The following is a 14,615-nucleotide window of genomic DNA, read 5'->3' as shown; positions in this document are numbered from 1 at the left end:
AAAACAAAATTTGTGTCATGTCCCCAAAGTCATACCAGTTGGCTCCATTTCCACTGAGACATCCCAGTGAAATGTCCCAGATTGCATCAGGCTGTTATGTCACAGCTACCTGAAAATTATACTGGGGTCAGCCAAATCCTATTTTCTCGTAGTTGGAATGGCTGTCAAAAGGTCGCAGTGATTTCTGCTTTCTAAGTAGTCTTGGAAGGCTTAGATTGCTATTGGTAAATGTTGGCAAACATTGATTTCACTGTGCAACCACAAACTGACAAAAAAAAGTATTTCGAGTGATGACCGTCAAAATTTACAGATAGGCAAAATAAGAAAAATGCTGCTGGAGAACTTATTAGTTTGATTTTAAGGATATTTAATTTATATAGTTTGACATGTGATGCTGACAATTTGTGTTTTAACAGTTATAAAGCTTTAACTTTTTGAATCTCAATGGCTGCTCTCATTTAATTATAGTCTACTTCCTTTCCCCCCGCTCATACAATTTCCTTCAACAGTGAAGATTTACATGGATAAAAAAGTTTAAAAATGAACATATATATTGTGTGTCAAAATTATAAAAAAAAAAACCACAGCGGAATTCTGCCAAGCATACTTCTTAGATAATAAAAAGAGAAACACTGAAAACTGTGCTATATGCAAAATAAGAGGCTCCTATGGGCCTGCTCTGTGCTCCAGAAGAATTTTCTGGTAGCCGCGAAATCAACTAATCTGCAGTGCTGCACTGGAGCTGGGAAATGCAGCTTTATAGGGTGTTAAAAAAAAGTTTTGGGTTCAGGTCAGATGTCCCACTTGCCCTGGTTAGAGGGGGTGTTAAGAACATAGTGGTAACATATGTGAAGTTGTGGGCATTTTGTTGTTCATATAATAAGGGTTTACAGCAGTAGAATTATAAAGTGAAGTTTTATTTTAAGTACAAAATCCTCGTGGTTATGTTGTGATGGGTTGTATACACCCCACACTGGATGAGTGCAGGAAGGGGTCATAGAACATCAGGGTTGGAAGGGACCTCAGGAGGTCATCTAGTCCAACCCCCTGCTCAAAGCAGGACCAATCCCCAAATAAATCATCCCAGCCAGGGCTTTGTCAAGCCTGACCTTAAAAACCTCAAAGGAAGGAGATTCCACCACCTCCCTAGGTAACGCATTCCAGTGCTTCACCACCCTCCTAGTGAAAAGTTTTTCCTAATGTCCACCCTAAACCTCCCCCACTGCAACTTGAGACCATTACTCCTCGCTCTATTATCCGCTACCACTGAGAACAGTCTAGATCCATCCTTTTTGGAACCCCCTTTCAGGTAGTTGAAAGCAGCTATCAAATCCCCCCTCACTCTTCTCTTCCGCAGACTAAACAATCCCAGTTCCCTCAGCCTCTCCTCATAAGTCATGTGTTCCAGTCCCCTCATCATTTTTGTTGCCCTCTGCTGGACACTTTCCAGTTTTTCCACATCCTTCTTGTAGTATGGGGCCCAAAACTGGACACAGTACTCCAGATGAGGCCTCACCAATGTCAAATACAGGGGAACGATCATGTTCCTCGATCTGCTGGCAATGCCCCTGCTTATACAGCCCAAAATGCCATTGGCCTTCTTGGCAACAAGGGCACACTGTTGACTCATATCCAGCTTCTCGTCCACTGTAACCACTAGGTCCTTTTCTGCAGAACTGCTGCTGAGCCATTCGGTCCCTACTCTGTAGCAGTACATGGGATTCTTCTGTCCTAAGTGCAGGACTCTGCACTTGTCCTTGTTGAACCTCATCAGATTTCTTTTGGCCCAGTCCTCTAATTTGTCTAGGTCCCTCTTTATCCTAGCCCTACCCTCCAGCGTATCTACCACTCCTCCCAGTTTAGTGTCATCTGCAAACTTGCTGAGGGTGCAGTCCACGCCATCCTCCAGATCATTAATGAAGATATTGATCAAAACCGGCCCCAGGACTGACCCTTGGGGCACTCTGCTTGATACCGACTACCAACTAGACATGGAACCATTGATCATTACCCATTGAGCCCGACAATCTAGCCATCTTTCTATCCACCTTATAGTCCATTTATCCAGCCCATACTTCTTTAACTTGCTGGCAAGAATACTGTGGGAGACCGTATCAAAAACTTTGGTAAAGTCAAGAAATAACATGGCCACTGCGTTCCCCTCATCCACAGAGCCAGTTATCTCGTCATAGAAGGCAATTAGATTAATCAGGCATGACTTGCCCTTGGTGAATCCATGCTGACTGTTCCTGATCACTTTCCTCTCCTCTAAGTGCTTCAGAATTGATTCCTTGAGGACCTGCTCCATGATTTTTCCAGGGACTGAGGTGAGGCTGACTGGCCTGTAGTTCCCCGGATCCTCCTCCTTCCCTTTTTTAAAGGTGGGTACTACATTAGCCTTTTTCCAGTCATCGAGGACCTCCCCCGATCGCCAAGAGTTTTCAAAGATAAAAACTGTCCTAGAGACAGGGACTTATCTGTCCTATCCTGCCATCCCTGTCAGAAGTAAGAAGCTGTAGGTAATTAGGAAGGAATAATAATATGAAGTGGGTCTGGAAGGCCTCAAAGGCAGTTCCCCTGAACAAGAGAACACCCATCTCTAGAGGCTTAGAGCTCTAGATGTGTAGGCCTGGGACAAGCGCTGCAAGTGAGACAGCGGGAAGGGAAAGCTCAATCAGTAATTAGTGAGTGGCCAAAACAGATTAGGATTCCCGAGGGACAAACTCTGTGTGGGTTTTTGTTACCTCTGAGAGACTTTGACCACTGTCTACATGGAGGTCTTTTAGTGTAATATCTGGGAACTTTGCACGTTTTCATGAAGATAAAGAGTTGTCCAGCTAGTGCTGCAGGACAATAAGTGTAAAGAGGCTGATGTCTGGAGACACTCAAAACAACTCTTATGAGGTTGCCTTTTATTTTCTCAATTATCCTCCCATTTTTCTGTCCTGAGATGAATGCAGCACATGGAGGCGTCTACCAGTAATCCAGGGGCAAAAAAATGTATACTTGAAAGTCAGACTTCACCCTCTATGTTCATTATTTCCTCACGTGGAATCCTGGAGACCTGCTCATACTCTTCTGATTCCAGCCCTTTCCTAGTGCTTCCCTGTTGGGAATGGAAAGAAACTAGTACTTGGATGGGAGACTTCTAAGGAAAACCCAGGTGCTGTGGGAAGTGGTATTAATTATCTAATTAGTACTGTTCCCTTTAACTCAGTACTGGACCAGAGCTCCAGATTGGTGTTAAGGTCCTGTGTGCTGCTGAAGCTACAATTCTGTAGATGACAGCACCTCAGGAAAATAACTGTTTCTCATAGAATGCTGAGCACACTGTCAGCTCTTAACAAATGACCACTAAGGGCATGACCACTTACATTCATTGGGGCACTTTTTGTAAAAGTGAATGTTGGTGCTGGTGTGAAAAAGTGTCAAGGGTCAGTAATGAAAGTATCTTTCCATTTAAAACATGAATAAATTCAAATATACAAGAAGAGTGCGTGGGAAAATGTCAAAGCTCAGAAAGTTACTTACTTGTGCAAGACTGAGAGCATGATTAAGATAAAATGCTAAAGTGGATTGGAGGAGGCACTTCATAAAACTGTAGTAGAACAGTTTGACATAGACTGACTTGGCTTGTTCCTGCTTTCTAAATTGTTTATTGTGTGCTTAATCATATTTAAAGTTCTTGACACACTATGCAAAAAAAGGTTGCAGAGAAAAGATATAAGTATTTGGACACTCTGTTTGAAAGTACATCTTTGTTGATATATTCTCAATATAGAAATGTTTTATTACATCTTCAGGGTTTTTGTTTTCCCTGATAGATCTCTCCAAATAGCATTGCAGAGATAGTTTATACTGTTTCTAAGCGTTGTTTTTGAATGTGTTTTAGACTCTGCATGCAACAGTGCTCCTGGATCTGGTCCCAGTTCTCCAAACAACAGCTCTAATAATATAAGTGCTGAGAATGGAATTACAGGATCAGTCACAAGTATTCAAGCAGAGGTACAGAACTGCTCTTTACCTTGGGTTTAACACTTGTGCTTCCAATGAACTTGTGGGAGCTATAAAATATACAGGGAAAGCTGAACCTTGAGTTGGATGGCTACTCTCCTAACCAGTGAAGATTTGAATGTGTTGGAAACGTAACATGCTTAGTCTGCATTTGCTCATAAATATCTGTGCTTGGGGTAACTGGCAGTAGCCATAATATGGATTGATAGATTTAAAAAAGGAAAGGAACGTTGGGGGGAAATCTTGAAGAGGGTTCCTTTCTCAAATATAGGTTGCCAACTCTCTTGAGTATTTTAAAATGTTGGATATTTATTTTCATGCTTTATAATGTTGAATAACTTCATTTTATACAGGGGATTAATACAAGCATTGTTCAATTACAGGGATGGAGGAATATAATATTACCTGGTTTAAGTTCCCTCTCCCCCGCTCAGTACTCAAAGGCTTCCTGTAGTGTGTTGACGTTTGCCACCAAATTTTAGCATCCTCCCACCTTTATGCAGTTTAAATCTTAGCTTTTGTTAACCTTTGTTTTTAAATTGCATCTTTCCATAACTGATTATTATTAATAAATAATCCCATAAACTGCAGGGTGTTTGCACCATCCTCCTAAACATCTGGTGTTGGCCACTGTCAGGGACAGGATGCTAGACTAGAGTTGGGTCTGATCTAGTCTGGCAATTCCTACGTTCCTGTTATTGAATCTGAAAATATGTGACCCTCTCTGTCATTTTGTAACCTTCACATTTGGAAAGGTGGTGTGTAATTATCCAGACCCTGCTGCTGTATTTCGCATTGCAGGCTTCACATTTGCTGTTTCCCTTGAATATTATTCATGCATTTACATTTATAAACTTTCCTGACAAAGCAGAATTTTGGTTTAATCACACTGTCCTCCAACTTGTAATTTTGGAGAATGGAAAGGTGTTTTTTGAAGCATAAATCCGGGCTATTTGAGCTTTCTAGGTTTGTACAGACTTGGGCTCAATTAGCATTTCTAATACTGCATAACACACAATTTTAAAAACCTTCAATCAAAATATATCATGGACCTCATAACACAGTCACTCATGCAGTACAGCATTGGTCACTTCGCCTGACACAATACACCACGGCTGTTCTAAAGAGGTTGGCTGAGATTCTGGTTTGGGCTTTATAAAAGGAACAATAGTTCTATTTCATGTGTTTCATAGAACTCTGGCAGCATGGGGAAGGGTAATTATAGCATCCACAGTAACAACAGCTTCACTTAAGGCTACATACTGTATGCGTTTCCATGACAAAACCCTCATTTCAGTTGCTCCTGACTTTGTTCAGTGAGACTGCTCTAGTATAGCTGCCGGAGGATTTGGTATCCTCCCAAATGGAATTGAGGTACCAATTCTGTTGATATGTGAACCAGAAGAGAATCCAGCTGCCCTTCTCTCTGAAGTTTCACTTCTGATAGCAAAAGTCAGACTCACAAGTATCAGTGGTTGAATCCCTGCGGATTCTGGGCTCATGTGTCTTCGTAGCCCTTTGGCTAGTAGAGGCATACTCTTCACTTGTTCACTCTACACTGCTCCCAGGAGTGAAAGTTATAACAATGACTTGTCACTACAGCCAGTCCTCCTTCCCCTCAGCGTCCTGCTCTTATTGCATCTTTAGCAGAAGGAGCGTAGGCAGATGGGGACTGCTGAGAGACTCATAACCTCAGCTACAAATATTCAGTCCTGCACAGGAAAGCTTGCACTGTTCCAAAGGGCACAGCTTCCCCAAAATCAGTGTTCTGGGAGGGCTCATCCCACGAGTGTGGATATGCAGAGGCAACACTCTCTCCAAATAACTTTGCTTTTTACAAATGAATGTATTACTTCACCAAGGCTATAATTCCAGTCGTTAGTAAGGTCTGCAGAAAAAATCTTTTAGATACACATGCTGTTGCAAGCATTTGATGTCCAGTTTCAGTGACTACCTATTCCCTCTTGTAAAGCAGTGAAGTCATAATTTTAAGACTGAGGCATGAGTGATGCCAGACATGTGAAGTCTGTCTATTGCCAAAACAGTTCTCCAGACATGTGAAAGATACCTGTCTCTTTCCCCACCCGTTTCACAGTTTTACTACAGTGTCTCATTCATAAAAGCATAAGAGCTGCCATACTGGGTCAGACCACGGTCCTTCTTGCCCAGTATCCTGTCTCTGACAGTGGCCTGTACCAGAGCTTCAGGAGGAGTGTAAAGAACAGGGTAATTATGAAGTGATCCACCCTGTCTTACACTCCTGCCTTTTGTCAATCACAAGTTTAGGGTCGCGCTGAGCATAGGGTTGCATCCCTGACCATTTTGGCTAATAGCCATTGATGGACCTATCCTCTATGAATGTATCTAGTTCTTTTTTGAACCCCATTATGTTTTTGTCCTTCACAACATCCTATGGCAATGAGTTCCACAGGTTAATTTTGTGTTGTGTGAAAAAGTACTTTCTCTTGTTTGTATTAAACCTTCTGACTATTTAATTTCATCAAATGATCCCTGGTTTTTGTATTGTGTAAAAGGTAAATAACACTTTTCTATTCATTTTTTCTACACCTTAGTCCTGGTACATGTGAGAAGAATTCCATTGTGATCTATGAATTAATTTAAACTGAAACACTTTAATGTAGCCTCCGAAAGCAACCTATGTGAAAAGTAAAAAATGTTCTTCTGCTGTTTCTCTGAAAATTGCACCCAGAATTTTCTCACCTGTTTTATGATTTTATGGAAGAGAGCAAGAATATAGTCTGTAAGCTATGGTGCTGTAGTGATTTTAGAAGTAGGTGTGATATGAACAATTAGTCCACTAGATCTTTGAGGCCACAGTCCACAGGAAACCTCACAACCCATTAATGGATGACACACAATTTTTGATAACCTATTGCACTAACTCTCTTGCTGTCTACAGATCTTAAAGTTTATTCTGTTAATTAAATCTTCCCTATCCTCAACGTTCACATCTGCCAAAAACTGGTCATGCCCTTCGTTACCAATTATTTTCTGTAAGCACTGGATATTTCATGATGGTAACTGAGCCATTCCTCTAAACTTTTCTGCATGCATTTGTCAGGGGCTATCCAAATGCAGTTAATTAAGACAGCATTTTAAATGCAGATATTTCCTTTCAAATGAAGCTTGTATACATCAGGAAATAACATTACCTGATTACTGCTTGCTTCCATGTATCTTGTAAAAGGCCAATGTAATGCACACACCAGACTCCAATTTCTGTATTACCCCAAATAACAGACTGTCTCCTATAAATCAGACCCATTTCCACTTCGTATATTGTAAATAGTCAACAATTTCTGAGCAATTAGTCTTCTAATGTGATAGTTTCACATTTACCTGAGTGTTTGGTTTTAAATGAGAAATGTGTATATTTGCACATCAGTTGATCAGAGATTCATCTCTGGACCCATACCAAATGGGAAAACTGATCATTTTTATATTATTTAAATTAAAATACTTGACTCAAGTGTAGAAAGCATACAGCTCCATTCTGTTCACAGTGGATAAATAGCATTTATTTTTTTAAATATTGTGTTAAATTTAACAATGTTTTTTCCACCTATGCAAGGCTATTTGACAGTCACTGACCTTTTATTTCACATAAAGCTTTAAAAAGTGCTGCCTGAGTAGACAAAAGCTGTAGCTGCTGGGTGTGTGCTCTGCTCTGTATTTCCACCACATTTATGTACAATTCATAGACAGATTCAGTATATTTAAGATGATGATAATGGAACTGAAATTTTGTGTGCGCAATTAGTTTCAAGCTGTTGTGTTTTTCATTCAGTTGTGCTTAATACAAATAAGCCCCCCGAGACTATTTGAGGCACAACTAAATGGGGATTTGACTGTTTAAAGTGTAAATTGATGTAATTTTGTTACTTTTATGAGATCAGTACCCCGTAAAAGTCAGGAAAAGATGTCAGTACCTCACCCACAGTACATGCCCAATTTTCAGCATGTGGTGCAGTAACGTTATGTTTACGCTTTAAGCAAAATTTCTAAGACGTGTTCAAAATCACCCTGGCAAATAAGTGAGTGGAAACACAAACAAGTTTTTTACGATTTTGCCTTGGTGTTCGTGTGTGTGCCAGTGGAAATATTTAACAACTACAGAGAAATTAGCGATGACAAGACCTTTGTGATAGATCTGATCTTCAACATGTTTTCAATAATTATGATTGACAAGATTGCAATTACACAGGAGGAGACTTTAGAAATGGAAAGAACCTCACTTGGCAAATTGAACTTAGCTTGAGCATATGTGAGAACTAGATAACTTTACTACTAAGGGAATGAATAACTGACTAATGTCAAATTAAACCATTTATTTGGAAATGCAGAGTCTTTGGCTGTAAAGATGGCAAATGCAATCTTGTAAAGATATCATTGCTACACTTGTCTATGATCCTTTCTCACAGGAATAGCTTTCATGTTACCGTTTTCAGCAATTCCAGTTTCACTCGTCAATACATCAGATTTTTCTTTTAGAGACTATTTCTATATAGAAGACTTGCTTTTCAACAGTAAATGTTAAGCATGTGCTCTTTCCTTTGTGGATTGCAACAGCATTACTTTATCTTGCAAAGTTCAGTGCGAGTTTCTTCAATGGAGTTCAAAGATAACTAGCTTTCTCTTCATCATCCAAAATTGGCCTAATCCGGCACCCTTTGAAGTCAATTGCAAGTTCCTATTGACTTCAGTGCTACAGAATCAGGCATAATACGAGGCAACAACCTCTAAAACTCCAGAAGATTAAAATCCCTTCATGGCCATGCTGACATGTATCACTCTATAGAATGATGAAATACTATTGTACCCATCATATACCTGTTTTTCTAAGCATCAGAGTTAAAAACTGTCACTGCATGAGAAATATTATAGAAAATGTCTTTTTTTATATATTTATTTAAACTCCTAGGATTGAAAACAATATCCACTCCCTAATTCATTGCCATCAAAATAACTATTTTCTAATCAGGGCTTCAGACACTTTTCAATAACTACAGTTAATATTTGCAATAAATATTTTAGTCTGTATTTGTAAGCAGTCACTGCTGTGAAATTAAAAATGACTTTTACACTTCCGTGGTGCCTCATTAGCTGGCTATAACGTAATCCTCCCAGTTAATTGCACATTCCTTCCCTGAAAATCAAGAAATATCCACCTAAGGCGAACATCCTGGCTCTTTAATGGAGCTTTACCTTGTGTTTAAACCAACTTGATGGTGAATGATGCATTTCATACTGTCCTTGGCCTGGTTGACGAGAACATCCATCCTGTGTAACGTAAAATTTGTTTTTTTAAAAACACCTTTTTTAGCCATGTAGTTCAAGGGACAAATGAGCCATGGAGGCCCCCTTGATAGACAAACCGATGTTTCCTGCACAAAGGGTTAAAGAAAACAGGATTCTGGCAGGGATGCACAGATGATCCCCACTCCCTCTCCAGGGTCATGTAGAGCAGTTTGTGGGGGTGGGAAAGGTGTTCCAGGGTGTGGGAGGAAACCATTGCTGCATGGATCTTCCAGTTCTCAGCTCATGTTGGGGCTATGAATGGGTCAGAGGCTACTGTAGCCATTCAGTTGGATTAGCCCTATCAGAGCATCTCTGCTACCTTTGTGGGAGGATTACACATCCATAAGTGAATCCACCTCGTGCCTATCCCATCTACTTGGACTGGGTACTGGGCACAGATTAGCCCCTACATTCGGAATCTTTTGGTATCAGAAGTGAAGTTATCTGCCTTCTATTTTTCTTTCTCGTTCCCTTTTCTGATGTGCTTTATACTTAAGGTGATTCACGAATTAGGCAGACTATAAATGTGGCTCCTGTCTATCCTCTTTACATTATCTGATTGTTCCAGTTTTCTTAATTCAATTTCCAGACCAGCCTGGCTCACAGACTAGTGAATCGTGAAGGCTCAGTAACACAGCTTCCTCTGTACACATCTCCTTCCTTGCCCAACATAACGTTAGGCTTGCCTGCAACTGGACCTGCAAGTGTAAGTGATGTTTAATGTTGTCTTTGGGATTGCGGTTGCACTGACTCATTCATAAGCTGAATACTTTACTGGTTGAATATTTGCAGGGGGGATCAGGACAGCAGGATGCCGAGAGACTTGCTATTCCAACCCTACAACAGCGGCTTTCCTTATTTCCTGGCACTCACCTCACTCCTTACTTGAGCACTACGACATTGGAAAGGGATGGGGGAACTTCACATAACTCTCTTCTGCAACACATGGTCTTACTGGAACAACCAACTGCACAAACTCCCTTAGTCACAGGTGAGCATACCAAAGCTCGTGTGCAAAGGCTAAGATATGCAGCTCCTAACTGGGGGAGTGGTACAATCCATTTCAATTTATTGCAGTCTTCTTCATGAAAGGAATAAGGGAATACCAGTTATCTCTGAAATCATATATGTTTATGACATGGAGCATGTGTTGTTGATGTCATGGGCACCTACAACATTGGAAAAGGTCTGTGATTGGCCAAATTACACATCTTTAAGAGATAGGAGGAGGCTAACATTGTTTATCATTTTGGCAGGATTAAGATAAACTAGTTTATAAATATAAATCTGTTAGTATTTTAATAGTAGAACCCTACCCAGTTTGATCAAAGAAAGAGTGAGAAGGTATTTTCTTAGCAAAAATTACAATTTTTTTTACAATTTACTGTGTTTAGTACTTACAATTACTGCATAGCTGCTATCCTTTTTACAAAACCAAAAGCGTGTGTTTTCATTTTAAAATGTAATATTAAAAGCACAGTCTGTCTAATAATAATAAGTCTTTCAATTGTAACTAAATCTGTTAAATTTCAAAAGATAATAAATTAGTAGTGTTCATTATTCATTATTAAGATTTCAAAAACTGTCAATAATCCCTTTGAATCTGGGCCCTGTGTTGTACTCTCAAACTTATCCAGATTGAAGTGTCACTAGAGGAGGTTCTGGAATTAATTGAGAAACTTAACAGTAACAAGTCACTGGGACCAGATGGCATTCACCCAAGAGTTCTGAAAGAACTCAAATGTGAAATTGCGGAACTATTAACTATGGTTTGTAACCTGTCCTTTAAATCACCTACTGTACCCAATGACTGGAAGATAGCTAATGTAACGCCAATATTTAAAAAGGGCTCTAGAGGTGATCCTGGCAATTACAGACCGGTAAGTCGAACGTCAGTACCTGGCAAATTAGTTGAAACAATAATAAAGAATAAAATTGCCAGACACATAGAAGAACATAAATTGTTACGCAAAAGTCAACATAGTTTCTGTAAAGGGAGATCATGTCTTACTAATCTATTAGAGTTCTTTGAGGGGGTCAACAAACATGTGGACAAGGGGGATCCAGTGGACATAGTGTACTTAGATTTCCGAAAAGCCTTTGACAAGGTCCCTCACCAGAAGCTCTTATGTAAATTAAGTTGTCATGGGATAAGAGGGAAGATCCTTTCATGGATTGAGAACTGATTAAAAGACAGGGAACAAAGGGTAGAAATAAATGGTAAATTTTCAGAATGGAGAGGGGTAAGTAGTAGTATTCCCCAAGGGTCAGTCCTAGGACCAATCCTATTCAACTTATTCATAAATGACCTGGAGAAAGGGGTAAACAGTGAGGTGGCAAAGTTTGCAGATGATACTAAACTGCTCAAGATAGTTAAGATCAAAGCAGACTGTGAAGATCTTCAAAAAGATCTCACAAAACTAAGTGATTGGGCAACAAAATGGCAAATGAAATTTAATGTGGATAAATGTAAAGTAATGCACATTGGAAAAAATAACCCCAACTATACTCACAATATGATGGGTGCTAATTTATCTACAACTAATCAGGAGAAAGATCTTGGAGTCATGGTGGACAGTTCTCTGAAGACGTCCACGCAGTGTGCAGCGGCAGTCAAAAAAGCAAACGGAATGTTAGGAATCATTAAAAAAGGGACAGAGAATAAGACGGAGAATATCTTATTGCCCTTATATAAATCCATGGTACGCCCACATCCTGAATACTATGTACAGATGTGGTCCCCTCATCTGAAAAAGGATATACTGACATTGGAAAAGGTTCAGAAAAGGGCAACTAAAATGATTAGGGGTTTGGAACGGGTCCCATATGAGGAGAGATTAAAGAGGCTAGGACTTTTCATCTTCGAAAAGAGGAGACTAAGGGGGGATATGATAGAGGTATAGAAAATCATGAGTGGTGTGGAGAAAGTGAATAAGGAAACATTATTTACTTGTTCCCATTATATAAGAACTAGGGGCTACCAAATGAAATTAATGGGCAGCAGGTTTAAAACAAATAAAAGGAAGTTGTTCCTCACACAGCGCACAGTCAACCTGTGGAACTCCTTGCCTGAGGAGGTTGTGAAGGCTAGAACTATAACAGAGCTTAAGAAAGAACTGGATAAATTCATGGAGGTTAAGTCCATGAATGGCTATTAGCCAGGATGGGTTAGGAATGGTGTCCCTAGCCTCTGTTTGTCAGAGGGTGGAGATGAGTGGCAGGAAAGAGATCACTTGATCATTACCTGTTAGGTTCACTCCCTCTGGGGCACCTGGCATTGGCCACTGTTGACAAACAGGATACTGGGCTGGATGGACTTTTGGTCTGACCCAGTATGGCCGTTCTTATGTTCTTATGTGAGTGGTTGACTGGAGACACATATTTGCTCTAAGAAGAGTAAATAGAAAGCAGTGGCCACCTTTGAATCATGTTTCTGGTCTATGCTTTCCAATATCGGGCTAAGGTGGAAGATGCAAGAAAGCATGCAGTGGTACTTAAATTGCTGAGAAACTTTGGTTTTTATATCTTGGATGATGTTTAAATTTGAAAAGCAAAATCCTTAACGGTGCTGGTTATCAAAACCTCACATCGAAGTCTCAGGATTTTGCCCCTTATAGACAGTGTTCTACGTTCTAATCCCCACAACTCCCAATGTGTCAGGATAATAAACCTTTATGTGTGGGGAAGCTGAGGCAGAGATAGTGATTTTCCATAGTGCTTCAGAGGGAATCAATTTCATGAGATTTAGTAGTATGTACACGTTTTATGAAGCGTAATGTACTTTTCTATGCTTATCAACATAGGAACACAGAATTCTAAATTAGTATGTACTGTTGTTATATTGGTACATCCTTGATATTCTACCCATCTAGAGCAAACAAGTGATTTCCTATTTTAGCATTAATGCCATTTTCTCCTTATCCACATATCCTTTCCCTAGCCCCTTCTCTGCCTTGAGCAGCTCAGCAGGAGGTTTTGGTTCTAAGTACTTGGCAATTCTTTTTCTCAGGCAGGTGTGTAGATTGTAACAATGGGCCTTCAATAGACCTTGCTACTCTGGGGGCAGGCAGAGCCCTTTCCACTGACCAGCTGTCCAATCTGTTCAGTTTCCAGAATTTTGCAGGAGATAGGACACCTTCTGCTACAGAGCAGGAGGACAGGGAACCCTCTAATTTTTCCCTCCAGAGTTCCTTAACTTTGCTGCAGTTTGGATTCAAGGCATTTTTAATCAAATTGGCTCCAATTTTTGCTGGATTTTAGTTTTGATCAATTTTTCTGAAGTGCTGCTATGGCTCTTCCTTGCTGGTGTCCTGACCACCATTCAAAAATGACACATCTTCTCGGCGAGGAGAAGAAAAGTCTGTCCTGTGCTCTTCCAGAGCATAGCAAAAGAAATTGTTCCCCTTTGGAACTGGAGGAAAACCTCCAATATTGTGTACAGGGTTTTCTTTGAAGCTGCTAGATCTCCCCCCTTAACCCCAACCACATCCTTTCTCGCCCCTCCCGCGCAACAAAGAGGTCACCAAAGGTCACAGCATTCCATTGTCCAGGAGCAGCACCGCAATACCCAGCAAGCCAAAACTGAGTTTGCAAAAGCTTCCAAAGCCCCTTTCAGACTGGCTGCCAGGTCTGCTGTGTCTGCAGTCCCTTCCAGGTGGCAGAAGGAGCAGCATCCCTCTGAGTCATTAGGCGGGGAATCACATTCTCCTCTCTGCACGGGCAAGTGGACCCAAGAAGCATCAGTTGGTGCAAAAGGCAGCAGACTGTTCTGAGTTGGTCACTGGGCGTGCAGGACAGATTTCGGGTGGGATTTACAGTGTAGCGTTTTCCTTGTAAAATTCTACATAGCCTGCGACTTACCCAACTTGAGCACCTCTGTCCCCGTGCCATACTGCTGCAGCTCTCATCGGCATGACTTCTTGATTTAAAACATTGGTTTTCAACCTTTTTCCATTTGCGGACCCCTAAAAATTTTCAAATGGAGGTTTGGGTCCTCCTGAAAATCTTTGAGGGGGGACCACACGTTGAAACCACTGATTTAAAAGACAAAGAGAGTTAGCAGTACAGTGTTCTCCAGTGAGGCCCTCTGCTGAGTCTAGGAGTGAAAGATCTGTGAGGGAGACGAATGGAGAAGAGGCTAGAGCAGTAAGCACAGGGGAAGCGTGAAGGATGGGCTGATGGTGTCCAGGCACTGTGATGGTGCACTGTGTTAAGGGCATTCTTTGTCCCCCTAAGAGCTGTCTACATTTTTCTACTGCCGATGCTCAGTATTCAGTTTTCAA

The 14,615-nt window shown here is 40.7% G+C and overlaps 1 protein-coding gene across 2 annotated transcripts in view; it reads left to right on the top strand.

Moving 5' to 3' along the window:
- Positions 1–14,615, top strand: part of HDAC4 (histone deacetylase 4) — a 406,948-nt gene that overhangs the window by 296,809 nt on the left and 95,524 nt on the right. For both annotated transcript variants that reach the window (XM_074968253.1, XM_074968254.1), the window contains 3 exons: positions 3,893–4,005; positions 9,923–10,039; positions 10,126–10,324. In XM_074968253.1, coding sequence (XP_074824354.1) covers positions 3,893–4,005; positions 9,923–10,039; positions 10,126–10,324 — 429 coding nt within the window. The remainder of the gene's footprint in view (positions 1–3,892; positions 4,006–9,922; positions 10,040–10,125; positions 10,325–14,615) is intronic.

This window comes from Natator depressus, chromosome 11, assembly GCF_965152275.1.
Source record: "Natator depressus isolate rNatDep1 chromosome 11, rNatDep2.hap1, whole genome shotgun sequence".
NCBI lineage: Eukaryota > Metazoa > Chordata > Testudines > Cheloniidae > Natator > Natator depressus.
The sequence above is the reverse complement of the archived record's forward strand: the minus strand, read 5'-3'. Positions and strand labels throughout refer to the sequence as shown.